This window comes from Phacochoerus africanus, chromosome 9 (genome assembly GCF_016906955.1).
Source record: "Phacochoerus africanus isolate WHEZ1 chromosome 9, ROS_Pafr_v1, whole genome shotgun sequence".
NCBI classification, from domain to species: Eukaryota; Metazoa; Chordata; class Mammalia; order Artiodactyla; family Suidae; genus Phacochoerus; species Phacochoerus africanus.
In genome coordinates, this window is record NC_062552.1 from 127,528,836 (window position 1) to 127,555,814 (window position 26,979).

General features: G+C 69.6%; 1 protein-coding gene across 3 annotated transcripts; it reads right to left on the reverse strand.

Annotated features, from left to right (window-relative positions):
• Positions 1 to 997: 997 nt before the first annotated feature.
• Positions 998 to 25,780, reverse strand: AKT1 (AKT serine/threonine kinase 1). 3 transcript variants are annotated; one of them, XM_047797568.1, is made up of 14 exons: positions 25,675 to 25,780; positions 19,587 to 19,724; positions 8,668 to 8,796; positions 6,613 to 6,724; positions 6,297 to 6,444; positions 5,746 to 5,877; positions 5,596 to 5,661; positions 4,570 to 4,638; positions 4,354 to 4,479; positions 4,022 to 4,150; positions 3,696 to 3,910; positions 3,460 to 3,547; positions 2,010 to 2,112; positions 998 to 1,792 (listed from the first exon to the last, which is right to left on the reverse strand). In XM_047797568.1, the coding sequence occupies exons 1-14, from the start codon at positions 25,763 to 25,765 to the stop codon at positions 1,713 to 1,715; spliced, it is 1,626 nt and encodes a 541-aa protein (XP_047653524.1). In that variant the 5' UTR covers positions 25,766 to 25,780; the 3' UTR covers positions 998 to 1,712. The 3 variants fall into 3 exon arrangements, with proteins under 3 accessions (XP_047653524.1, XP_047653526.1, XP_047653525.1); XM_047797570.1 differs by lacking the exon at positions 25,675 to 25,780 and adding an exon at positions 22,261 to 22,367; XM_047797569.1 differs by lacking the exon at positions 25,675 to 25,780 and adding an exon at positions 21,211 to 21,654.
• Between the last annotated feature and the right edge of the window lie 1,199 nt (positions 25,781 to 26,979).

The following is a 26,979-nucleotide window of genomic DNA, read 5'->3' on the forward strand; positions in this document are numbered from 1 at the left end:
CCAAAAAGGAAAAAAGACCCTGCTTTTGGCTCTTTGGGGTGATCTGTGTACCCAGGAGCGGAACTGCTGGCTCGCGTGGCATTCTGTACTTTAATTTCGTGGGGAACCTCCATACGGTCTTCCAGAGGCTGCACCATCTCTCGTTCCTGCCAGACGTGGACAGGCTTCCAGTTTGATGCATTTTTATGTATCTGAAACCTGGGTCCAAAGTCTTGTTTGGTAGGTAACATTTGCTGTGGTTTGGGTATCCCCAAAAGCTGTGTCCTGGAGCCTGTCAAAACGGAGGTAGTGAGGGACCACCCGGCGGAGAACCAGGCTGCTCTGGATGCCCCCGGCCCCATGCTCCTTGCAGCCGCCCCACCCCAAGGCCTTAATGGTCAGAGTCAGCTGCCGCGGAGCCTGGGGAGACAGGCAGCTCTGCCCCCTCCCCCAGGCCCCGGCGCCAGGTCCGGCAAACGTCGTGCCCTATGACGGTCCCCGCGTCCTGGCCACACCTGCGAGGTTGAGTCCACCAGGGACAGGAAGCAGCAGGCTCGTGCTGGGCAGCTGGTTCCTCTCCGTGCCCACCAGGTGGCGCCCGCGGCACGTCCTGCCCTCCCGCGCCGCCAGACTCGGCGCGGGTCCTAGGGCGGGGCACCTGGGTACCCCCAGGTTGGCTGTGAGCCCCCCCCCTTCCCCCCGCAGGTTGCTTTTTCGGACCTCCTCAGGTCCCAGGGCCTGGCGGTGGCCCTGTCTCGACCTTGGCCGGCTCTGGGCCCTTCAGGGTCCCGGTCCTTCCCCGTGACCAGGGTCTGCTGGAAGGACAGGGCTGGTGCGCAGGTGGCCGTGCAGTCTGGGTGGCCGCCTCGGGGCGTGGGGCTGGGGCGAAGCCACCGAGTCCTGCCAGAGCTGCGTGGGGGAACACCTATCCTCGTAGGCTGCCCTCGGGACCGCGAGGCAGGAAGGACAGGGCGCTCCACACCAGTGGGCTGGCCACCCAACTAAACAAGCCACGGAGTTGAAAAGCAAGTTTTATTGAGGAATTTGGAGGGAAAGTCTCATAATAGTAAAAATACTAAAGTTGAATATAAAAAACCGCCGTGGTGCAGCGTAGCGTCTGGCCGGAGGGCGGAGCGATGGCCCCTGCAAAGGGCGTGGGGCGGGGCCGCGGCGACAGCAGGAGGGTGAAGCTTCTATGAGGACAAATGCTAACCAGGGGAGCCATCGGATGGGATGGTCCCAACGGGCAGGGGCAGAGGGGGAGCTTCCTTCTGAGATGAAGCCCCCAGGACGCGCGTGAACAGAGCAGGATCTCGCCCGGCCCAGCCCCACGCAGGGGCCAACCGCCTCCAGCCCCGGCGAGGCCCCGGCCGGCGCTCCTCGCCCGGCTTGCTTCCGGGCCGAGGCGGTGCGGCCGGGACCGCGGGCGAGGCCCACCCGGGCCCGAGAGCGCGCGGCGCGTGGCCGCGTCTGGAGAACCGGATGAATAAATTAGGAAAAACTGCAGGGCGTTTTCCTCCCGGCCTGGCTGGCGGCTGGGGAGGCGGCCCGGGCCGGGCGGGCAGCCCCGGCTACAGCGGCCACAGCGCGAGCCGCGCATCCCTGGTGGGAGGAGCAGCCCGGTGCGGCCCAAACGCGTCCAGAAACAAAACCCATTAAATACAGGAGGCCCGAGCGCGGCTTCCCGCCTCCCTTCGAAGCCGTCGTCCGGAGAGCGCGCCCGGCTGGCCGCCTCAGGCCGTGCCGCTGGCCGAGTAGGAGAACTGGGGGAAGTGAGGCCTCCGCTCGCTGTCCACGCCCTCCATGCTGTCGTCTGCGGGCACGCGCGGGGCGGCTCAGAGCCCGGGCACCAGCGAGACCCCAGCGCCCGGCAGGCTCGCCTCCTCACCCCGCGAGGCCCTCCTGCCGCGGCCGCCACCCCCCAAAGGCAGCCTTGCCCAGGGCCGCTGGACGGGGCCGGCCTCCCGCCGAGGGCAGCGCCCAGGGATGGTGCGCGCGCGGGGGAGCGGAGGGGACGGCGCGGCCCTCACCTTGGTCGGGCGGCGTGATGGTGATCATCTGCGCCGTGAACTCCTCGTCGAAATACCTAGTGTCCGTCTCGGACGTGACCTGAGGCTTGAACGGTGGGCTGAGCTGCGGAAAGGGGGGCTGGGTTACAGACCCGGACGCGCCCGGACCACGGCCCCCAGGGAGCTGTGCCCCTGGCTTGGGAAACGACTCCTGTCTCCCAGGGGACGGTGTCCAGGCAGCCGTCCCCACCCACAGGCAGAGTTCTGGAAGGAGACCTGCACAGGAGGGGACCCACCTAGGGCCTAGGTGGGTGCCCCCTCAACCAAGAGCCCGCAAGCAGTGGCACGGCGCCCCTGCAGGTGGAAGGAGGCAGTGCAGCCCAGCTCCGAGGACCCCACCCCCGGGGCAGAAGGGGCCCTGGCCACTTTTCTCTTTCTCCAGCGCTCCTATTTTCCTTTCCGGGTGTCTCAGACACCGCCGGCAGGCCCAGGCAGCAGAGGCTAATGCCAGACAAGGGGAGGGCAGGGCTCGGGGACCCACTGCCACCTGGGAGGGGGCCCCGGGAGCAGCCGGCCACTGCCCCCTGCCCAGGGCCTGTGCCAACCCCACCAGGTGCCCTGGGGAGGGAGGGGTATGCGATGCCCAAGCCCCACCCAGGAGATGCGGATGGGGCCCCGCCCTCCCCTGCCCGCTTCCCCTGGCGGGGGGGGGCCTGGTCCTTCAGGGGTCCACCTGAGGGAGTCTGGTGCCTCACTCGCAGCTCCCGGGTAGCAGAGTGGCCCTGAGCGTCGGCCACAGGGAGGACTCCCCACGACGCAGAACGAGAGGCCAAGTGTAAGGGGCCAGGCAGGGGGAGAAGCAAGCGCCCCACCCCACCCCACCCCCACCAGGGCCCTGGCCTGGGGGTGGGGCTGCCCTGGGAACTAGCAGGAACCAGCAGGGTGGGCACTGCAGCCCCCAGAGGGCAGGCCCCTGGCCTGGAGTTGAGCAGGGTGGGGCGCCCGTCTCTCAGGGGCAGAGGCCCAGCCGGCTGCGTGTGGCCTGCAGGCGAGGGAGACTGGAAATGGGGGCGAGGTGTGCTTGTGACAGGACACCAACGAGCCCGGGGACATCCCCCTCCCGCCCCCAGCCTGCTGGGCCAGGGCCTGGGGCTCCCGAGTCCCTCAGAGGCAACAGGCAGAGGCACATGTTTAGGAAGCAGCTGCCTCGCTCCTCAGGGGCCTCCTCACGTGTGGGTGAGCAGGTGTGTGTGTGCAGGTGTGTGAGCAGGTGTGAGCCTGTGTGTGTGCAGGTGTAGGGTGTGTGAGAACAGGTGTGCCAGCAGGGAAGGGGGTGGGGGTGTGAGCAGGTGTGTGAGTGGATGTGTGTGTGAGCGTGTGTGCGCAGGTGTGCCACCGTGTGGGGGTGGGGGTGAGAGCCTGAGTAAGGGTGTGGCTGGTGGGGGGGGCCGGCCCACAGGCCCCCACGCACCTTCTTCTCGTACACGTCCTGCCACACGATGCTGGCGAAGAAACGGTGCTGCATGATCTCCTTGGCGTCCTCGGAGCCCCCGCCGAGCCTGGGGGAGACGAGGCCATGGTGACGGGGGCTGCCTCCTGCCCGGCCCAGGGCTCGGCCCTTCCCCCACGAGGTCTCGGGCAGCGGGGGGACAGGCAGCCTCCCTGGGGGCCCCGGGGCTGAGCCCCGCGGCTGGAGGGGGCGCCCACCGCTGCTTGGGGTCCTTCTTGAGCAGCCCTGAGAGCAGGGACTTGGCCTCGGGGCTGAGCGTGCGCGGGAAGCGGATCTCCTCCATGAGGATGAGCTCGAAGAGCTTCTCGTGGTCCTGGTTGTAGAAGGGCAGGCGGCCGCACATCATCTCGTACATGACCACGCCCAGCCCCCACCAGTCCACCGCCCGGCCGTAGTCGTTGTCCTCCAGCACCTGGGGACATGGGCGCGGGCTCGTGGGGCGCTCAGGCCACAGGGACGGGACGGGGCGGGGCGGGACGGGGCGGGGGGGGGGGGCGGGGGACCCGGAAGCACACGGACGCACCTCGGGGGCCAGGTACTCGGGCGTCCCACAGAAGGTCTTCATGGTGGCGCCGTCCTTGATGCCCTCCTTGCAGAGCCCGAAGTCGGTGATCTTGATGTGCCCGTCCTTGTCCAGCATGAGGTTCTCCAGCTGCGCGAGACGGCCTCGGGGTCAGCCTGCTCCGCGACCCCGGCCCTGGGTCCCCGGCACGCGAGTGGCCGGCGGCCTGGGGGCGGGGTCAGCAAGGCCCCGCCCCGGCCCCGCCCCCCCGCGGTCCCGGCACGCCCGCGGCGGCGGCGGCGGCGGCCTGGGGGGAGGAGTGTCGGGCCGGCCCCGCCCCCGGCCCCGCCCACCTTGAGGTCCCGATACACCACGTTCTTCTCCGAGTGCAGGTAGTCCAAGGCCGACACGATCTCGGCGCCGTAGAAGCGGGCCCGATCCTCGGGGAACACCCGCTCCCGGGACAGGTGGAAGAAGAGCTGCGGACGGACCGGAACTCAGAGGGGACCGGAACTCAGAGGGGCGGGCGGCCACCGCGGCGGGCATCGCGCGCTGGGGCCAGGCCCTACCTCGCCGCCGTTGGCGTACTCCATGACGAAGCACAGGCGGTCGTGGGTCTGGAAGGAGTACTTCAGGGCCTGTAGGGGAAGCAGCGCTGGAACGCGGCCCAGAGCCGCGCGGGGACGCCGGCTGCCCCACGTGGGCCGGCCGGGATCTCGGCAGCTGGCCTGTCCCCTGCAGGGCAGGCCCGGCCGCCTGGCACCTCAAGCCCAAACAAAGGCCCCCGCTGAGCGAGCGCCTCCCTGGCAGAACGCGGCCGCGAGCGGCCAGCCGGCCGCAGACCTCGGGCCTCGGGCCCCTCCCCGGAGCTCGGCCCCCACCCCCACCCCCGGGACCCAGCGCGGTTTCTGCAGGACAGGGCGGCGCGCGGCTGGCGCGTGGACCCACCGAGGGGCGGAGGGCGTGACAAAGCCTGGCCTCCTCCTCACCCTCCTCCAGCCAGACGGGGGCAAAGGGCGGCATGAAGCAAAGGAGACAAAGCCACAGTAATGAGCGGGTCTGGCCGGCTCTCAAAAACGCCTGCCGTTTCTCAGGAGAGAACATCCTTTGAGAGGCGAAATCGCCAGAAGCAGGACCGCTTCTCTGCTCTGCCGCTGCTCTGGATCAGGCCCTGCCCCGGCGCGAGGACATGGTGCCGAGCAGAGGGGACAGGCCCGCGGTGGTCCCAGGGACACGTCGTCCACCCCCCGAGTCCTGACCGCCCTCTCCCCGGCTTCCAGGAGCAGCTTCCAGGAGCAGACAATTCTGGCTCCTTCCCTGCTGCCCCCAAAGGCTGTGGGTTTTCCATGCACCCCCCAGAGCTGAGGAAGCCCGGGAAAGGCCCTGAGGAAGGGTGCGCCTGGGGCTGTGGCCTCCCAGGATCCTGGCGAGGAGGCGGAGGGAGGCCAGACCCGCTGCCCACCAGCACAGCCCCCCTGGCCCGGCACCGGGCACGTCCGCCCACACCTCCCGGAGGCCGGCTGAGGTCTGACGGGCTGGCGTGAGGGACGGCCGGACCCCAGCACCGTGCGGGCGCCCCGGGCAGGGGGACTCACCGTCAGGAACGGGTGCCGAGAGTTCTGGAGGACGCGGTTCTCCGTGAGCGTGTGGGCGACCTCGTCCTGGGAGACAGGGCCCCGTGAGCCGCCCGCGCCCCGGCCCCGCCCGCCCGCCCCACCCCCCCGCCGGCCCCGGGCCGCCCCCACCTTGGCCACGATGACCTCCTTCTTCAGGATCTTCATGGCGTAGTAGCGGCCCGTGGCCTTCTCCTTCACCAGGATCACCTTCCCGAAGGTGCCCTTGCCCAGCAGCTTCAGGTACTCGAACTCGTTCATGGTCTGCGGGCGGCAGGCAGGCGCCGGGGTCGGGGGGCGGCAGGGGGCTGCTGGCCGCCCGAGAGCGGTGAGGTCGACAGAGGCCTCGGGGCTGAACACAGCCGGGGGGGCTCAGGATGTCCACGGGGTCCAGGGGGCGGCGGGAGCGGCGGCCGGCACCTGGGCCTCCTGGAATCCAGCGCCTCTTCCTCGCTTCTCTCTTTTTAAATTCTACTGGCCTCTCCCGTGGCATGTGGCCGTTCCTGACCCAAGCCACTGCGGTGACAACGCCTGACCCTTAACCCCCTGTGCCACAAGGAAACCCCTCTCCCTCGCTTCTGACCCGGCGCTCTGGGCGGTCGGGACCCGAGGGCCAAGGTTCTCCTGGGCCACCTGTGGGGACCTGTGACCACAGAGCCCTGGGAGCAGGGGCGGGGCCTCACCACGCGGTGTTTGGGCTTAGCCAGGGACACCTCCATCTCCTCGGCCCCGGAGCTCTCGCTGGGCGAGCCCGACCGGAAGTCCATCATCTCTTCCTCCTGCCGCTTGAGCCCGTCGGCCACCGTCTGGATGGCGGTCGTCCACTCCTCCCTGCAGGGCGGTCGGTGAGGCCCCAGCCCCGCCCGGCCCGGGCCTCCCCGCCTCGGGAGCCCCAGCCCAGGGCCCCCCACGGAGACCCAGGGACACGGCCCGCCGCCGACGGAGGCCGGGCCCGCAGGGGCTGCAAGGGGCCGGGAGCGGTGGGGAGGGCGCGCCTACCGCTCCTCGGGCGTCTCCACGTGGAACGTTCGCTCGATGACGGTCGTCCACTGCAGGCAGCGGATGATGAAGGTGTTGGGCCGCGGCCGCTCCGTCTTCATCAGCTGGCATTCTGGTGGGGGCAGCGGCCATGTCCATCCGCACCGCCCCCCCGCCCCCGCAGCTGGGACCCTGCTCGGAGCTCGGAGGCGCCCGGTGGGGGGGTGGGAGGGGCCTCTGGGGCGCCCTCCTTCAGTCTCCCAACAACTCCCCGCCCCCTCCGCCGGCCAGGCCACCGCCCTCAGCCCCCCCCCCCGAAGGCGAGGCGTTTGGGGCCCTGGGGAGGGGCCCGCAGGGCAGAGGCACCCGCGTGGGCAGGAGCCGGCCCCCGTTCTCCCCCGCACACGAGGACAGCGGCCCGGCCGCCCCCTCTCAGGTGCGAGGCCAGTCCCACGCGGAGGCTGGAGGCGACTCACCCTCGGAGAGGCCGCCTGTCCTCCCTGGAGGCCGCCGGGGCTGTCTCCCCCCACCCCTCTGCGGCCCACACCCCGGAGGCACACGCGGCTTAACAGGAGCCGTGCTAACAGGAGCGCGGGCACACCTGCAGCCCGGGACCTGGGGGCGCCCCAGGCCTGGAGAGGAGCCGATGCTGGCCCAGCCCGCGCGAGGCGGAGGGGGCCGTGGGGCCCGCGCAGGGGCCTGACATTCCAGCGTCCAGGCCCTGGCAACCGTGAGGGGCCCCGGGCAGGCTCTGCCGAGAGCTCAAGGGAGCGAGGAATGGTCTGCCAGGCCTGGGGGCCGCGAGGGGGGCTGGCGCCCAGCCTTGTGGGCAGGGGACGGAGGAAGCTGTGTGGCCGGCTTTCTGGGTTCCCCTCCCCAACGTGCTCAGCCCACTGGAGCCCACCAGCCGCTCCCAGGACAAGGCGCCTGACACCCACCCCACCCCACCCCAGGGCCGATTTCTCCTCCCCACCAGGAAGAGCTCCTGGTGTAGAGGCCCCACACAGCCGCCTCCCCCTCCCGCCAGCTCTGCTCCTGGTTCAAGGCCCCAGCCCCGCCCAGCACCAAGAAAGCCCCTCTGGCTGGTGCCCCCACCCATGACCCCTGAGAGTCCCCACTCCCCGGCATTCACCCTGGAAATCGCTCCCAAGGGGCCTCTTTTGCCCAGTAAGGCAGCACCCCACATAGCCAAGCCTCCTTCCTGGGGGGCTCCCATGGGCCCCGAGGCGGCTGGGGGCAGGTATCTGCCTCCATGACCTCCCCTCACCCGGTCCCTACTCTACCCGCCGCTTTGCTGAGACTTAAGGAGCCGGGTGGGGGCGGGGGTGGGAGCGCTCAGGGCCCAGAGGAATGGGGCCTTGGTAAAGCACCCCCAGAAGCAGCCCCCCAGGCTGGGGCCTCGGAGGGCAGGGCCTCTGCTCCTCCCATTAGGCGCCCTGGAGTGGGGTATGCTGGCTGTGCCCCTGCGCCAGGACGGGCTCCCGTACCAGGACGGCCCTACCTCTGGGGGCCCGAAAGCTGGGAGTCCGTCAGCTTGGGGACAGGCCCCTCTGAAACCCTGGACCAGAACCTAGTGGGATGGGGGAGCTGGAGGACCCCGGGCTCCCAGGGCACCTGGCCCAGGGAGCAGAGCCAGCCGCCAGGTGGGGACACCTGAGGAGGCGCCTGGGGCAGAGCCAAGGCAGTGCTCTGCCCTTCCGACCACACCCGGCACCCCCTCTGGGCTCACAGCCTGGGCCAGCCCCGGGCAGCGCCCCCCTGTGGGGCTCCAGGACTGGGTCCCCCCCTGCGGGCACAGGACAAGGCCGCAGCAGCCCTGGGTCAGCTCAGCAGGTCTGAGACGCCCGGCCCCGGCTGTGCGCAGAGCCCACGCGCCGCCACGGGGGTGGGGGGCCGGGGCCTCTGAGAACCTGCGCCGGGGAGTGGGAAGCCGGCCGCCGCCCGCCCCCCCCCCCACCCCCCGTCCTGCGGCCCCAGGGCCCCAGGGCCATCGCGGGCAGAGCCCCGCCAGCTCTGCCGCTGCCGGGTGCCGCGGGCCCCGGCCCCGGCCCCGGGTGGCGAGGGGCCCCCACTCACGCGCCACGGAGAAGTTGTTGAGGGGCGACTCGCGCTGCTCCAGGTCCTGCGGCCGCTCCTTGTAGCCGATGAAGGTGCCATCGTTCTTGAGGAGGAAGTACCGCGGCCGCCACGTCTTGATGTACTCGCCTGCGACACGCGCGCGCCGTGAGGGCCTGCGCCGCCCGCCGCGTCCCACCCAGGGCGCCCCAACTCGACGCCCAGACCCTGACGCCTACCAGGGCGAGCAGAGGGTAGGCAGGAGGCAGGGCTCGGCGTGGCAGAGCGCCCACCTCGGATGGGAAGCCCGCCCCCACCTGTGCTGGAAAGGGGGCCTGGGGTCACCCAGACACGGAGGCCAGCCCAGTCCAGAGGGCCTTCCTGGAGGAGGCGGCGCCAAGCCAGCAGGTCTCCAGCAACAGGGCAGGCACCAGCGACAGCCACTCCCAGGGGGTTCAGAGCCGAGAGCTCCCCCCACCACCCTGGCTCCGGCAAGGTGGCGGCTGCAACAGTTACGGTGGTGACCATGGCAAGTGCCCGCCCACCAGAGCTGCCCCCGCCTCAACCCCGGGCAAGAGGACAGAGCCTGGCATCCAGTGGGAGGGGGCGGGCCGCATACTCAGAGTGGGACTCATGGGCTTGCCCGGCAGACACAAGCCACCTGCAGCCCGTCCCCAGGGTGGGCGCTCGGGAACAATGCCACGCACTGTCCAGGGGTCAGAGCAGTCGTGGGCATCCCGCGGAAGCCAGAGCCAGGCTGGGACCTGCCGTCCTGGACCCTGCATCCCGCCCGTGGGTCACCCAGGTCCTCAGCAAAGTTCCCCCCAGTTCTGCAGCATCAGCGGTGAACAGGCGCTCCCGCTTCAGAACCAAGCAGATGTCCTGCGATGTTCCAGCGACTGCCATTTTTCATACTGACACCCAGAAAAAATGTTCCATTTACATTTTGCCAAGCAAGGAGTTTGAACAGCAACACTGAACTTCCCAAGTAGGCAGCCGCCTCCGCAGAGGGCCACCGGGCAGCAGCCGGGAAAGGGGACGGGGTCCCTGAGCCCTGGATGCAGGCACCCGGAGGCCCGTCCCAGACCCCTGGCTGCCCCCGGCCCCGCCTGCTCCTGCTCCCACCCGCTGCCCAGCCCCTGCTCTGCATGGGTGCCCCGGAGACAGACGGAGGCTCCAGCCACTGCAGCTGTCCCTGCCCAGGGGGCCCAGGCAGGGGTCACCACCAGGCCCGGACACCACCTACACAGAGGACCCAGGGCCAGTCAGTGACCCGCCCCCACCTCCAGCACATAGAGCGCTGCCTCCACCCAGCTCTGCTGAGCCTCCAAGCCTCTGGGGACACGGGCTGGAAAGGCGGTGGTACAGCCACCTTCGGCTCCTGCCCTGGCCTGGCACCCCCCCCCCCCAGCCACAGGGCCCACCCAGCCTCCCAACCCCCTTCCCCGCTGGCGCAGGGGGCTGGCGAGCAGAGCTGGCTCCAGGGCTGTGCGGCCCACCGCCCGCGCCCTCCCAGGCCCCCACTGCTCGCTCCCACCCGCCTGTGCGCCAGTCTGGAGCTGTCGGCCCCTGATGGAGTGCCTCCCATCCCGCCAGCTGCTGCTCCCCGGGACGCTAACTGCGCAGGGAGAGGGATGAGCGCCTCACCCGTGCAGCCCCCGAATCCATCTCAACTCGCCAACTGCTTGCCAGCCCCCACCGTGCCCAGCGCGGCCCCCCCCCCCGCCGGCGCTGCCCCAGCGCAGGCAGCCGGCACAAGTGTGCCCGCAGAGGTCTCTGCGCTCGGGCGGCCTGGGCAGGACCCCCACACCACACCAGGCCTCGGAAGCCACTGTCGGTGACAACCTGGGATGGGGACCTGCCCCCACCAGCCACGTGGCCCTGCACCTGCTGTCTACCGGCTTTTGCCCCCCCAAGTGGACCCCCCAGGGTAGAGAAGGTTTTGGAACCAACACTGCTGAGCCGGGCGGGGGGGGCGGGGAGGGGGCGCGGTCAGGAGGATGGGCTGCTGGGTCGCCGCCAGCCCCCAGCCCCAGGGCACGAAAGGGGGCCAGGGCCAGCCCTGCACTGCCCCCCATTCCACACCACGTGGTCGAGCCCAGGAGCCAGGCACACAGACCCTGGAGGAGCAGGCGGACCCTGGGGTGAGGGGCCGGGGAGGCCAGGGCCGAGGCTCTGAGACACACAGACCCTTTTCTTCAGCCTCGGACACTCCTGCCTGCAGACGTCCAGCCAGGCGGTCACTTGGGGGCCGCCAGCTGCGACCTGGGCCGTGGCCTGCATGTGAATGAGCTCAGCCCAGACAGAACGCCTGGTGGGCAGCCGGTCCAGACAGACAGGGCCCTGGGGGGTGGGGCTGGGGGTGACACAGCATGGGGCGAGGGACGAGGCAGGACAGAAACACACAGCCCATGCTGGCAGTGGGGGCTGCGGGCACAGACATGGCAGGTGACAGGGAGGGAAGCCTGTTTGCCTCTCAGGCTGCCACTCCCAAAACAGGGGTCCCCTGGTCCCTGGGGCGAGATGCCCACCCACAAGCAGGGTGATGTCCCAGCAGCCACCACCACTCCAGGAGTCAGCAGTACTGGCTGGCACCCGTCTCCCTGGGGCCTCCACTCCCGCCCCGGCTCCACAGCCCCAGGCTCCAGAAGGACCAGCACAGCCTGCAGACTCTTGACCAGAGCCCTGGAGCCCCACGGGGCCTCAGTACAGCCTTCGGCACGGCTGGCTCAGCTCCCCTGCACCCAGGTCAGGCCCACCCAGTGGAGAGAACCCTGTGCCTGCGGCTGGGATGGGCATGGAGGCGGGCACTGGGAGGCACTGCTGGCCTGGTGCCCATCTCCAAAGGCCCCCCCCCCCCGAGGGTCTGTCCTGGGCTCCGTCGGGCAGGCAGCTCAGCCACCCCCACCCCCTGCAGTGCCCTCAGAAGCCCAACCCTGGCCTGGGGTGGGGGAGGAGCCACGCTGCCCCAGGCCCTCAGCACCAGACCCACCCCTGAGGCCTCGTCCTGCCCCAGCACTAGCAGAGGGGACCCTGCCGGGGGCGCTGGGGGGGCTTCCCGCACCTCGTTCACCAGGAGGGCCCTCCCACCATCCCAGCTCAGCCCCAGGAAGGGGCCGCAGGACCCTCACGGAAGCTTCCTCGCCAGCATCACGGGCCTCGCACAGCCCAGATCACCCCCACAGGCCCACAGCCAGGCCTGGGGACGGGATGGGCACAGCCGAGGACCTGCCCGCTCCACACCCCCAAGCACGCGTCCCAGACCAGGTTGTGGGTCAGCACACCCTGGGCAGGAGCCTGGGAAACCAGGACTCCAACTGCGGGGGCGGGGGGGGGGGGGCACAGCCTGCGGGCTCCCCACGGCCCAGGCCTGACACACGCGCGTTGCCCCCCCACCAGGTGTCTTGCGCCCCATGAGCACGGGCCACCAGCTGCCACGCCCTGAGCTGCGTGACCATTCTAAGTCCCCGGCTCTCGGGGAAACTGCTGGATAAACACTTTGCCGCGGCGGTGGTGGCGGTGGCAGGCGGTGGCTGGCAGGGCGCCAGGCGGCACCGAGCTGTTTCTCCACAGTAAAGCGAGCCCCAGCAGGCCCGGGGAGCGGGCGCCAGCTGACAGCGGCCACCGCGGGTCCCCCGCCGCCGACACATCCATCGCTCGCCGACAGCTGCCGGAGCGCCACCTCTTCCAGCACAGCAAGCAGGCACCCCGCTGCCGGCCTCATCCGCTGCCACCGGCCGGGTCATCCTCACGTCCCCCCCGCTGGCAGGACACGGGGCTGCGGACAGCCCAGCGCCCGCGCTCCAGCTAGGCCAGCGAAAGCCCTGGAGCCTGAGGACCACTGCGGGGCCGGGAGGGGCTGGTGTTCCGTCCCTGGGGTGCAGCCCTGCCGAGGGCAGCACTCCCGGTGCTCGTGGGGGCCAGGCGGCCAGTTTAGACAAGAGCAGAGAAGGGCTGTCCGCTCCGGCCCAGCGAGGAGGTGACATGGAGGCCAGGTGCTCCCTCAACGTAGCCCCTGAGCCCGGGGGGGCCGTCCCCAGGCTGCCTGGGTCATTAGCTCCCTGGGGAAACTGAGGCCCAAGCCAGCGCCGACCAGAGGCCCAGGTCTTGCCGCCCAGGCCGGGCTCCCTCCTTGACCCACGCAGAGAGCTCTTCGCAGGTCCTTGGTTCTGCCGTCCAGCCGGCAGGGCCCCAAGGCCTCAGCCCCACGCGACAGACGCGGGAGGAAAGGGGGTGGGCGGGTGGGGGGAGGGATGCAGTCGGGGACAGGGCGCACCCCCTCCGCCACCGTGGACTTACAGCCCTGGGGACCCCTCCTGCTGCCCCGGGGCCGTGCCTCTCACCAACCATTGCCCCCGCCAACCCCACCTGGCTACGTCTCCAAAAACCCCGCCTCCTCCCTGGGCACCAAACATCGCCCACTGCCCAGGCCAGAAAAAGGGGCCACCCTGAGCCCAGCCTGCCATGGCCAGGCCCATCAGGGCTCCACCCCAGGTCCCCCTGGGACCTGGCCCCCGGCCTGCCCACACTGCCCTCTCCCCTCAGGGCACCCGGCCTGATGGCTGCAGGGCTCAGAGAGCTGGGCCTCAAAGAGCTGCACAGGGTCCCAGGACAGCCACGCCTCTGCCTGCACAGGCGTCTGGGGGCTGACCCTTTGGGGTGGGGAGCTGGGAGGCGGAGCAGGCAGCCCCCAGATCTGTCAGTCTTCCAGCTGCGCCCATCTGCCGGCCCCCTGGGTCACAGGCCTCAGGTCCGCAGTCCTGGCCCGGGCCCTCAGGCAGCCCTGCGAAGCCGTGGGTTTCCAGAACGCCTCCCTGAGGACACACTCTCACTCCTGGGCCAAGAGCCACCCAACCAAACCCAGAAAGGCCTCGGGGTCCTGGGCAGGCAGAGGCGGAGACAGAGTGGGCGGGCGGCGGCGCACAGACGGGCCATGGTAGCTCCAGCAGGGTGGTTGGGGGGGGCGCAAGTGGGACGGCAGCCGAGCCCTCCCCGTGGACACAGCCCCGTGGGCAGGGGCCCTGCCCAAACCCCTTCCCTGCAAACACCCAGAGGAGGCAGAGGCAAGACCTCAGCGTCCAAGTGACCCCCGGCCTCCCTGAGCGAGGCCCGGGTCGGGGGGCGAGGGGCTCCGGGCACCGACACCCAGGAAGAAGCACAACCCGCACAGGAAGGGGCCAGGCCGGAGGCGCAGAGGAAGGCCTCCCAGCCCGACGCCTGCTCTTCCCTGACCGGAGTGACATCTGCGGCGGGACAGCCGGGAGGACAGCGGGGCCTGGTGGGGACAGGGCCCCCTCCCTCGGCCCCCTCCTCTGTGACCCGGGGGCAGGCTGCATCCTCCCCCTCTCCAGGCGTCACCTGGCTCCCGCGCCACAGCCCCCCGGCCCGGCCCCCATCATCACAGCCCCCAGCACTGGCTGTGAGGCCCCCGCGGCCCGAGGGGGGCGCCAGCGCCTCAGCAGCAGGGCCCAGGGTGGGCTCCCGCCCCTGCTGGGAGAAGCACTGAGGCCTCTGGGCGGGCCCGACCACCCTGGAGATGGTCGGGGCGGGGGGCAGGGATCGGTGACCCCAAACCCAGTGCCCCAGCCTAAAGCCCCCAGGGTCAGCAGAGGCGCCACCAAAGAACCGCCACCATCGATCCTGCTGTTTCTGACACACAAGCCTGTCCCTTCTGAAGGTTCAAGAGGAAGCAGGGCGTGGCTAAGCGGGGCGCACGCAGCTCCACCCCAGCCTGGAGCCAGGGCCCTCTGCCAACCCGCCAGGGGCCAGGTCCGGGCTGGGGGGCCTCCTCCTGGGGCCGCGGGGCCAGGCTCGGCGAGGGGGCGGGAGCAGCGGGCATCCACCCTCTGTGGGCGCAGAGGCAGCCACCGGCTCCTGCGCGGGAGGCCCGCGGGGAGGGCGCTGGCCGCGAGCCTGGCCGGGTGTGCCCGGGGAGAGGGGACGCCAGCCACAGCCGAGCCAGCCCCCCCGCCCCGCCCTCCCGTGGCACTTCTAGGAACTGGCCTGACGCAACCCAGCCCAGGCCTCTCCCTGGGGCTGGCGCTGGGTAGGGGTCCGGGCCCAGGGCTCCGGACTGCCCTGGCATCCCAGCCCATCCCGCCCAGACCTGGGTTCCCCTCCTGGGCGTGCACACCATGCCACCTGGGGCAGCTGGGCTGTCTGCAGAAGCCAGCCCGGGACCCCAGCGGCACCCCAGCCCCCTCCCCTGCCCGGCAGGGCCAGGAAGGAGGCAAGAGCACTGCCCACTCAGGGCCCATCAGACAGGAGCCCAGGGACACCGAGCGGGGCAGGCAGTGACCCCTCACCCCCCAGCCAAGGACGCCTGAGCTTCCTCTTTTGTTGTTTGTTTTGAAGAGAAAACTCAACGCGCTCACAAAACAGGAAACTCGGCCCCACACCGGCCGGCTGGCCACGGCCACGGCCACAGCCTGGTGCCGCCAGGGTCCCGAAGAGAGCACCCCAGCCCCAGGAGCAGGGGCCCAGCACCGTGCCCGCCCTCAGCCCGGCTGCCGGCTCGGATCTGCCCCAGGCCAGTGCTGGGCCCTCACAGAGGGCACCGCGTGTGGATGAGGGACCGCCCGGACCGGAGCCACAGTCACTGCAGCATGACCTGGGCGGCACCTGGGGAGCCCCTCACCTGGCCCGGGGCACAGGGCGAGGGGAGCAGACCCTGCCCCACGCTCCCGTGAGCCGCTCGCCCTGGCAGAGCCCCCGCAGGCCTCGGCCCACTGGCCACTCAGCAGAGGCACCGTCGCCTCGAAAGGGGAGCCAGGCTGCGCCCCCACAGCCCCCGCCCCATGCGAGCCCAGGGCCGGGACCGTGGGTTGCGTGTCAGCAAATGGAAGTGGCGTCTGGGCAGCTCAGAGCCGCCTGAGGGCAGGGAAGCCGCTGTGGCCACAGCAGGAAGCAGGATCCGGCCAGGGCTGAGCGGGGCAGGAAGAGGAGCCACCACGGCCAGGAAGCCCATTCCCCACCAGGGTGCCTGGCACCAGCGCAGCAGGGGTGGTGAGGGCCTGGAGCGGGCGAGGGTCCAGGCCAGAAAGGGGCTCAGGCGGGGGGCACAGCAAGGCCCAAGACACGCCAGGGACCGGCCCCCCCGGCCCCGTGCCTGGGGTGGAGCTCGGGTGGTGAGCAGGCCCGCGCCTCCCCTGTGCACACATGCCCGCGGGCCTTGCACGTGGCCGGTCCAGGCCGGGTCCAGGGGCAGGAGCCCCGCTCCCCTCCACCTGCCCGCTGGCTCCTTGGCAGGCCCAGGCCACCCCCCCGCCACCCAACTTCCCAGGCCTGGCTCGTCCTGTGAGCCCGCAACCCCTTCTTTCAGCCCATGGCCAGCATCTGGCTGCCCCCTTCCCTTCTCCCAACCCACCTGGTCCAGGCGGCCCATCCACGGGTGGGGTCACCCAGGAGGACAGCCAGACACGGCTCTAGGTTTGGGACCCCGCAGGGCTGGGCTGCCTCCGAGACGGTGCACAGACCGCGGGCACCAGGCCAAGTGGGCAGGGAGGCCCGGGCCTTGGGGGACGTCCCGAAGCAGCTGCGCACGCTGGCCCACGGCCTGGCACAGCACACGCAGTCTGAAGACACAGCAGGAGGCTGCAGCCGAGTCCAGCCAGACCTGCATCCTGAAGGAAGGTTGGTTTTCTTAACTATCAGCCTTCAAAAATCAGGAGAGCACACAAAAGACCGAATCTTTGAAAATGCGCATTTCTGAGCCACACGGAGCCCACCAGCCCCCAGCACCTGCGGCTGAGCTGAGCTGAGCTGCCTGGCACTCGCAGTGGCCGCCATAGCCTGGGGTGTCTGCCCGTCAGCTGCCTGGGATGCCCCACTTTGCTCAGGAAGTCGGCCTGCCTCTGGGGACACCCACTCATAGCTTGAGGGCCACCTGTCACACAGGCAGGGTCCCTGCAGGCCCCTCCCAGCCCAGTCCTCTCCCACCCCCCCACCCCCCCAACTTTCTGAGCCTTCAGCAGCCTGACTCCACCCTCCTGGGACCGGCTCCCTGGCCAGACACCAGGGGACAGAGGCCCGAGGGCTTGCCTGGTGCTGCAGGTCAGGCAGGGCTGGGACTCGAGCTGCAGCGCTGGCCACCCAGCCCGGCTCTCCTCGGCCCCCCTGGCAGTCAGGACACCGGGGAAGTAGCCGGGGCACTCCTCAGAGATGGAGCCCCTGCCCGGAGGGGCAGGAGAAGGACGCACCGCAGCCACCCCTCAACTTCCAAGTCTGTGCCCACGGGGCCCCTCGAGGGCAGGCCCTGGGCTGGACGCAGGACAGACGCGACAGAAGGCAGACCAGGTCCTTGTACCCCGTCACCTGCGTGGCGGGAGCCGCACTGGCAGTGGCGGCGGGGGATCAGGGGTCTGCGAGGAGCTGGAGGGCAGGCACAGTCCCCCCCCCTCACTCACAATCAGACCCTGGCGGGGGGCGGGGGGGGGTCCAGCCTCTCACCTGTGCTACAGGTGGCGCCGTCTGCCCCCCCAGCCCAGGGCCCCCCCCACTGCTCCCAGAGCTGCCCCCAAAGGAGGCTTTAGTTCCTTCGAGGGGGAGGGCACGGTGGGGGTGGGGGCGCCGCAAGGAAACACGTAGACGTCCTCAAACTACCCCCTCTCCTGCACCACCACCTGCCCGCGGGGGACCAAGGCCAGGACGTAGCCGAACACCCCCCCCCGCCCCGACCCAGGCCCAAAAACGCTAGTTCCTCACCCATCATGGGAAAGAGCCCCACCTCCCACCTCCAGCCCCAGTCAGAGTCATCCTTGGTTCCCCAACATCTCACCCAAACCCACCCATCTCCCGCCCCCACCACGTGACCTCTACCCCTGGCCCAGTCACCCCTACGTCTAGCACACGGGGAGAGCCCACATTAGGGGGAAGAACCGACAGGGAAAAGACGGCTTTTTCTTTTGGAGGGACAGGAGAGGACAAGACACACGAGTCTGACACACGGGGGTCCCGGGTTCACTGGCAACAGGGAGTGGAGGGGCAGGGGCGCCCTGGAGGGCTTGCAGGGCAGCCAGCGCAAGTGGGACAGGGCAAGGGCACCTGCGCCAGGCACGTCCCCCACGGCCTGGCACCCGCCACACCACACGCCGCCTGGGATGGCACGTGGGCTGGGGGAGGAAGAGCGGGAGGTGTGGGGCTAGGACCCCCCCGTCCTGGCCTGTGGCGGGGAAAGGCTGCGGGCCGGGGGCTACTGAGGCTGCGGGTGCCCCGCCTGAGGGCGCCACACCCTCTACTGCCCTCGCCTTTCCCCAGGGCACTCCGGGCATACAGGCGGGGAAACCAAGGCCCAGGGGGTCAGCAGACTCGCCCCTGGAGAAGGTCACGGTGACAGGGTGGCCGAATCAGGGTAAAATCCAGCTCCCTAGATGCCCCACTGTGCCCAACACCCCTCGCCCCAGCCCTGCAGAAGGCATCCACTCTGAGTGGCACCATAAAATTCACCCAGGCATCAGGGGGCCCTCCTGCCTGAGCCTGGCTGGCCAGGGGCTGCCCCAGTAACTGGACCCTGGCAGCTTTGACGCCCAGGCAGCTCCTAGGGCAGTTCTTAATCTAACAGTCAGTCAACAAACAATCGCCAAGGATTAAGAGGTACCGGTCCCAGGTGTGTTCTTGTGCCGCCACCAGGCACAGAGGGAACGACGGGGACCAGGCTCGGGGAGGGCATCTCTGCCCCCAAGGAGGTAAGGCGGACAGAGCAGGACCTGATGGAGCGGGCTCCGGGCACAAGAAGCAGCATTCCTGGGGATTGAGGAAGGGGCAAACCCTGGGGGAGGGGATCAGGAAGGCGGCGCAGGAAGCCTTGGGGGAAGCCAGGCAAGGGGCTCGCCGCGGACCACAGGCCCCTGCGGCCTCCTCGCCTATCTCAAGGCCCAGTGCACTGTCCTCCCTGCAGCTGCCCAAGTGAGCTGTAAAAACACACAGCTGACCACATCCTTGAGCCCCTGCTTCGAACCCTCCGCAGCTGCCCGACGTCTCATCTCCATCGCTCCTTTCCTCTCCAGCCTGCTCTGCCAGGAAGCTCCTATGCGTCCCTCAAAACCCAGTCTTGTGACACCCACCTGTGCCACGTCTCCCTGTCTGCTCCACCTGTACCTGAGGCTCCGCCTCCCAGCCGCCGGCGGCATCCCAAGGTGAGGAGAGAGGGACACGCTCACCGGAGGATGTGCGTGACAAGCGGCGGGGCCGGTGGCGAGGTCGTGTGGGATCCCAGAGCTTTAGGAGGGAACAGGTCTCGGGGAAGAGGAAGTTGGGGGCAGGTGGTGACCGGCCGATCCCCGCCCTGGAGCACAAGGCGCCTTGCCCAGGGCACCTGGATGTGAGGCCTGTCCATCCCCCACTGCCAGGCCCTAAAAACAGAGGGCAGTGGGGCAGGGCTGGAAGGCGAGAGCCGAGGGCCAAGCGCCCGTGCCCCTCCCCAGGCACCGGGCCCCGGGAGAGGGGAGAGGGGAGGCTGGGCGGGCGCCAGGCTCCGCCAGCTCAGCAGCTCCAGCAGAAACACACTCCAAGCTGGGCCCCTGGGTGGCTCGGGGCCCCCACCCCGCACAGCCAGGCCCGAGGCGGGCCAACAGCCCTGCCCTGCCCTCAGGAGCCCTCAGGCAGTGCCCCTGGCTGCCAGCAGCCAGGCCTTGGAATGGCCCCAGCACCTCACTGCCTTCCAGGAAAGCTCTCCCTGCCCTCGGCCCCAGCCAGGCGGCCACACCACCGGCCGCCCGCGCGGCTGCACGCCGGGCTCGCGGCGCCCCATCCCCCGCCCCAGAGGTCCCGTGAGGCCGTGCCCTCCAGGTCGTGGGGACGCCGGGCCTGGAAACCCACCCAGACCAGATCAGGGGCCAGGGGAGGACCCACCCGGCCACGGCCATGGCCCGGGCCGCACCTGCCACCCGAGGGGCCGCAGGCCGGCTCAGGACCCCGGCCCGGCTGGCCCCGAGGACACTGACCTCGTTTGTGCAGCCAGCCCTCCTTCACGACGGCCACGTCGTTCATGGCGCCCGGCTCCTGCGGGCTGGCACGGCCCGGCCCCCGCTCACACGCTGCTCTCAGCAGGGTCCTCCGAGCCCAGCCGCCGCCAACGGCCTCTGAAAGAAGCGAAGGGACGTGTGACGCTGTGTTGGGCTCAGGGACACGCCTCAGACCCCGAGGTGAGCCCAGGAGGCCCGGGGAGCTGGTCCCTCAGCCTGGCTGCCCGTTCCCACGCCACCTGTCCCCTCAGCCTTCAGAGCCACAGCCTGATGCAGTCTCTCACGCTGCTCCCTGGGCCCGGGGTCCCAGCCCCCTGCCACCACCCCTCCCAGACCCCCCAGGCCCTCAGAGCTCCGTGCCCGCCCCCCCCAACCCCATTCCCACCTCCCTGACCTTCGTGCAGGTCACCCGCCCACCCCCCAGAGCCCCTTCTGGCAGATCCCAGCCTCCCTGACCTGCAGCCCCAGCAGAGGCCGCCTCTTCCAGGGAGCCCCTCTGACTTCTTGGGCCCACACCACCCGGCCCCCGCGCCCCCGGGAGGGTGCCTGGTTCTCCCTGTCCATGGTGCTCCCGCCCAGAACAGGAGAGGCGTTCAGACATGAGGAAGGCAAGGCCAGGAGTGCAGGCAGCTGGTGCAAATGACAGCCCAGAGCCCTCCAGGGTGACAAGGATCCCCCACACCCATCCCAGAGAAACCCCAGGCCCCTCCTAAACCACAGCGCCCCTGCCCGTCTGAATCTGGTTCATTGATTCAGCCGGCATGTACCAAGCATCTCTGGTTTTGCCAGGCGCAGCACTGGGCGCTGGGGACAAAGAGAGGTTCAGAGGCGTCCTGTCTGCAAGGAGCGCCCGGTCCAGGGTGGTTACAGACCCATAATTACAGCATTCAGGAGGCAACACACTGGGAGGGGGCGCCCACCCCGCAGAGGCCCACCGGCAGCCTACTCCTGAGCAGACACTTTGGCCATTGATCCTGCATGGCCCACCCCCTTGCTTCCCCACTGGAGGAACTCCTAGGCATCCCTCAAAACCTAGTTCTGCATCACCAGTCCTGGGCATCCTGGGAAGCCCTCTGCTACCCTCCAGATGGCCACTCCTGAGGGCAGGCCAGCAAAGACTCCCCTCTGGGACCCCCAGGCCGGGCAGAGAGCCCTCGGCACCTCGGGAACGGATCCCACCTTCCGTCCTTCCTACAGCCACCTAGACACTCTCCTGCGGCCCCTTCCCGGCCTCCTGAGGCATAGGCTGGGCACCCAAAAAAGGCCGCTCTGCACTGACTCTTCTGGGCTAAATTTGGACAAACAGCAAAACCCCACCTACTCTGCCCAAGGAGGAAAGTGCCTGAGACACACAGTAGGCCCACAGGCCAGGACGCCATGGAAGGCCAGAGGCAATACCACCAGAGACAGGGCTCTGAGCCCCGGGGCAGGCCCAGGGGGATCTGGCGACAGGACACTAGAGTGGGCGTGGCCTGCAGGCAGAGGACTGCAGGAAGACCCCTCTGGAGGGCCCCCCACCCCCACTTGGGCCTGCCCCTGACAGAGTCAGACAGCTGTCCGGAGCCCCGCGTGTAAAAATACATCTGCAGAGAAAGGGACACACCAAGCTGGCGCCCCGGCTGCCTCTGGGCGCAGGGTGGGCCACGCTGAGGGGACCTCTGCTTCCTGCTCCTTCCGGACGGTGAGTGCCTTCACCACAGAGCCATGTCACTGCTGCTATTATTTAAGGCACGACCTCAAAATAATAAACCATTAAGTAATCTGTGCTTCGAAAGGGTCCCCTCCAGCTGCCCCCAAAACCTTGGGTTAGGACAAGCTGTGGTTGTTCGGCAGGGAGGCGAGGAAGCGAGCCCCCACCAAGGCGCCCAGCTCTCCACTGCGGGGTTCAGGGTTCCCAGCCATCGCGGGCAGGGGGAGGCTGGACAAGGCTGGATGGCCAGGAGTGAAGGCCCGGCCCCAGAGCACAGGCCCAGCGCCCCAACTCTGTCCACCACGGCAACACCCGGGAACCAAGGCCAACCTCCAAGTTCACCGGCTGCCCCCCGGGGTCCCTCCATCTGGGGCTCAGGCTCCAGCTGTGCTCCAGGCCCCAGCCCCCCACCCCCCCCCCCACCCCGGGGCCGGGTGGGCAGCACTTCCAGAACCCACCCAGGTCAGCCACCAGTTTCGGGGCCCAGGAGGGCTGTCGCCCTTTGTGGGCCCGCCTGGGCGCCCGGCCACCAGGTACAACCTTCCGGCTGGGGCAGGAGGAAGGCTCCTTCCAAGGGCCCAGCCCCAACCCCGAACCGGGGCCGGGGCAGCCTTTTCCTCCGGCTCCCGGGCACCTCCTGGGCGCCGCGGCCGCCCCGGCCCCCGGCCCCCCGCGCGCGGCCGCGCCCCTCCACCCGGCCCGGGCCTCGCCCGGCCGAGCCGCTTCCCCAAGGTCATGAGGGAGGCCGGGGCCGGCGGCCCGCACCCCCGGCGCCGTCCCGGCCCGCGCCCTCCCCGCCCAGGCCGCGCTCGGCCACTTCCTGCTCCCGCTCCTCCGCTCGGGCCGCGCGCGGCCCGCGCCCCGGCCCTGCCGGCCGCGAACAAAGCGGCCGGGGCGCGAGGAGGAAATCCGGGCCCCGGCGGGCGGCGGGCGGCGCGCGGCGCGCGGCGGGCGGGGACTCACCGGGCGCCGCGTCCGGCGGGAGCGCGGGCCTAGCCGGGCCGCGGCCTCCGGCGCCCGCCTCTCCGCATCCCAGCGGGCCGGCCGGCCGCGGCCGGGCTGGAGGCCGCGGCGGGCGCTGCTCGGGCGGGCCTCGCGCGCCGCCGGACCCGGGGCTCGTGCGCGGCCGCCGGCTGGCTCCTCGGGGCTGCGCTGGCTGCGCTGGCTGCGCTGGGCCGGCCGCCCGCCCGCCCGCCGCGCTCCGTCCCGCCGGCCCGCCCTCTCCCCGCCCCGCGCCCGCCCCGCCCGGCCGCCCGCCCACATCCGCCTCCGCCGCCCGGGGCGCCCCCGCCGCGGGCCGGGCGGCGAGGGCGCGGCGGCGGGAGCGCGCGGCGGGCGGCCCTCGGGGCCTGGCCCGCGAGCGGAGCCCGGCCGCCGCCGCCCCGCCGCCGGGGCCTGTCCGCGGGCCACGTCCTCTCTGGCCTCGGTTTCCCACTTGGTCCCGGGAGCTCGCCCTCCTCGGCCCAGTTCTGCCCCGACCCGGTCCGAATCCCCCCGCTTCTGCCTGCGGTGTTGGGCGTGGGGGGTGTCGGTCGGTCTGACTTTTAGAACGTGCCCCTAGGAACTGGTTCCAGCTGGGGAACTGGGGGCTCCAGGGGCCAAGATGGTCCTGAAAAACCCAATCCGCAGGACGTCGCCAGGCGCAGGGCGGGCGGGGGGGGCGGGGGGGGGGGAGAGCAGGCTGGTAGGGAGGGAAGGCTGGACGTGGGCATCCGTCGGGGTGCTGAGGGCCTCCTGTGGGCCAGGCCCTGGTCCCTGCCGGGGACCTTCCAGGAGCTCCCCTCCCCCAGAAGGAAGGTCCTGACACCCAGCAGCCACAAAAGTGGATGGGCAGAGGACCACGGGGACCGCGTCCACCGGCCACCAGCTTCATCCAGCACACCCGGTGGGGGGTGACCACCCTGAGTCGGGGACAGACACCCAGAGGCCAGGATCCTCCCTAGCGCTGATCGGACCCAGCACACTTGCAGTCCACCGGCGGGGGGGGGGGGGATGACACCACTAAGGGGTCAGCAGGATGCCGCAGACCCTCCCAGCCCTGACCCCTCCCTGGGCGCCGGTGCTCCGCCTGAGCGGCAGGCCTCCCCAACAGCAGCCCCTTCCCGCGAGCCAGAGGCCTCCGGGTGGGTGGGCATCGTCTGGGAGCTGCCTTTCTGGGGCTGGTGTGCACTGGGGGGGGGTATTTTTGTTTCTCATCCAGGATCAGAGCTCAGCCTGGGCGCACAGACACTTCATGTGGGCCAGCGGTAGAAGCAGCTGAGCGCCCAGGTCCGCGTCCCCAGCTGAAACTGGGGCTCCGTCCTTTGTCTTGGGGCTGACAGAAGGATGCTCCTCAGGGAGGGAACGTCTCCCCTGCTCTGGGGGATGCGCGCCACTCCCCCGGGGGGAGGACTCCCACTGCCGGTCCTCTCCCCTCTCCCACCCCAGTGAGCTGTCCCAGCTCTGCCTGTGTACCCCCAGTGCCTGCCTCCAGGGGCCAAGAGAGCAGCCAGGCACCTAACCCGCGCTCACCCCCCCAACCCCATAGGCCCCCACCAGGACTTGTAGGGGACCACTCCCCCCACCCCCCGACCCCCCATCCTGGGCTGGCAATGCTGAGAAGGCAGAGGAGGGGAGGGCGCCCTCTCCTGGATTGTGTGGTGATGCTGAGCCCTCAGGCTGCGCCAGGCCTGGGGGCGTCTTGGCCAGGAGGTTTCATCAGGGTGATCCTAAGCCCCCCACCCGGCTTCCTCACCATTGGCGCGTCTCCAAGAGGCCCCCTGCCTGCTCCACCACCTGCTGCAAGCCCCGCACCCTGCTCCGTGAGCACCCCTCTGTCTGCGCTGGTCCAGGCTGTCTGTGCCCGTGGGAGCCTGCTCCGTGGCTGGGGCATCTTTGCAGACAGGGCCAGTGCGCTCCTCTGACCTTGGGGGAGGGGAGAGGGAATCAGAGCCCCTCTCCTCCCTCCTGTCCCCTAGACGGAATGTCAGTGTGAGGAGCCAGCTTCCCGGCCCCCCTCAGCTGAGGGTGCTGAAGAGCCCCTTAGCCAGATATTTCCAACAAAAACTGCTGCACTGGCCCCCCGGGGGAGGATGGCCACCTGCCCCTTCTAGAGCACAGGGTCCTCGGGCCCTGTCACCTTCCGCAGCTGCCGGCCGTCGGGCAGGACACAGGGGCCCGCTCCCCGGGCTGCCAGGTCTCAGCAGCAGCTGCAGGGCAGGGCCCCAGGGCAGCTCCCAGGCCAGATGGCTGTGTTCAGGGAAGCCCTGCCCCCACCACTGAGACAGCCTCCTGTCATCCTTGCGCCTGAGACCACACCGGGCCAAAGAGGGGCTCTGAGGGCCGAGGGGCAGCAAGCCCCAAAGATAGCTCCTCCTGGGGTTGGAGGGGGACTTAACTCTGAGAGGAGTTTCCCACCTGAAAGGCGGAGAGGCCTCTCCCACTGTCCCCTCCCCACCCCCAGAGGCTCCTCCTCCTTCAGCCGTTCCCCCCGCTGGCCTCCCAGGCCGAACCCCAGCCTCTCGCTGGCAGCGTCCTCCGCTTCTGCATCCACCCCTCTCCCTGCCCCACCACCTCTGTCAGGGCCCCCAGAGCCCTTTGTCCTACCAGCCAGGCAGGGCAGGCCAAGACACTGCCCGCCCCAGGGCCTCACTCCTCGCCTGGCTGGGGAGCTTCCGCCAAGGCTGGGCAGGCACGACGTCCCTCACAGACACCATCGCCATCCCGCCACTCGAGAGATACGACTGCACGCCTACTTCGTGCCCCCCAACTTCTCCTCTTTTTCTTGCTTTTCAGGTTTGCATCTGCAGCATATAGAGGTTCCCAGACTAGGGGTCGAATTGGAGCCGTAGCTGCCGGCCTACACCACAGCCACAGCAATGCTGGGCCCGAGCTGCGTCTGCAACCTACGCCAGAGCTCATGGCAATGATGGGTCCTTAACCCGCGGAGCGAGGCCAGGGATCGAACCTGAGTCCTCGTGGATACTGGTCAGTCTGGTTACTGAGCCACAACTTCTCAGCACCTAGGATGGAGCAGACTGGGGTGGAGCGCAGTCACCTGACACTGGGAGCGCGCTGGACGAGGCTAAGGCCGCGAGAGGAAAACGTGGGTTTGGGGCGACCTTAGCGGGGCGATCAGGAAAGACCACTCCCAGGCGAGCAGGGGCACTGCTTGAGCAGAGACCAGACTGGGGAGGAGCCAGGAAGGGCTCTTTAGGGAGAAAGATCTTGAGCGGCCAGTCCTGAAAGGCCCCGGGGTCTCGCTGCACAACGGGCCCTGCAGTTAATCTTTGCCAATGAGAATATTAAGGTTTGAGGAGGTCAAGGGTCATGGCCAGGGTCGGGGGGACAGGGGCAGGGCTCTGACACAGGCAGAGGCAGTCCCATCTTGGTGCTGACCTGACTCGAATTCAGCTCCTCTCGCTGGGGGCGGGAGGTGGGTAGAGAGGGCTTTGGCCTCAGGAAAGAGTCCCCAGAGTGCATGGGCCATGGGCGCCAGGGTGGGCTCAGTGGCTCAGTGGACTGAGTGCGAGTCCAGGGTTCCAAGCTGTGAGGCTGATTTAGGAAATAAAAATGCAAATGTCCAGCCAAGTTTCAATTTCAGAAAAACAAGGAATAATTCTGTAGCACAAGAAAGTGGCTTTCCCTCCCACAGACTTCAGGTCCTAACTTGGGTGCCCCTCTGGGCCTCTGGCCGCTCTTCAGCCCCCCTACGCACCGGGGTCTGAATAGGATCCCCAGGGGCCCCCCTCACCCCCAATTCACAGCCAGGGGCTCCCTCCTCCCAGGAGCATGGCTGGAGGGCTCCCTTGTCTACCAGGCTGGTGGGGTCCCCATCCTTTGTAATCCACCCCTCCCCCAATAGCACCCCCACCTCCAGTCAAGGCCTCCTCGCTAGTGCTCTGCTGGACCTCACCCCCCCCCCCCACCCCCCCGCTTTCTTCCATCTCCCGGGATGCGGGGCTGTGCAGGTGGAAATTCCAAAGGGTACTCCTGGATCTGAGTCCTGGTTCAATACCTTTCTTCCTGCTGTGTGGCTGTGGGCAGCTTACCTACCCCCCCCCCCAAAATGGGTGTGATAATCTGCCCAAGGGGATTGTTGGGAAGAGCTGAACAGGGCTGAACAGGGCAGGGCAGCTGGGGAAAGTCTCACCTAAGTGTCCCCATACACCCCGCTGTGCTCCTGCTCCTGCAACACCAGCCCCCACCCCCACCCCATGCCACACAGCCCCTGCCAGCTGTCTCTCTCCCTGAACACTTTCCCTCTGGCTCCAGGCTGGGGGTGGGGGGCTCCCCTCTCTCTCCATCACTGCAGTGGCCCCCTCACCCCATCGAGTCTTCCGGGAGTGCCCCATCCCCAAAGCTTTGGGGACACACAGCTCAGCGAGCCTGGCTCCAGGGTCCGCTGAGAGGATGCGAGTTCCCTGTTCTGGACTCAGGGTGGAGACTTTGCCTGAGTGTTTGGAAGAGAGCCCCAGCTAAACTACTTCAATTCAAAAGGAGGCTTTCGAGACGGAGGGGTGTCATCTTTTCACAGGGCATCGCCCGCGAGGTGGCCGGAGGCCAGGTCCCGGCTGCGTCTTGCGGTGCCTTGTCCTGGCGCTGGTCGGAGAGGAGCTGCTTCTCAGGAGGGGTCCCTTCACAGACGGGCGCCGTTGGGACCCCCCCCGGGGGGGGGGGCCTCTGCGGACGAGGAGGCAAGTA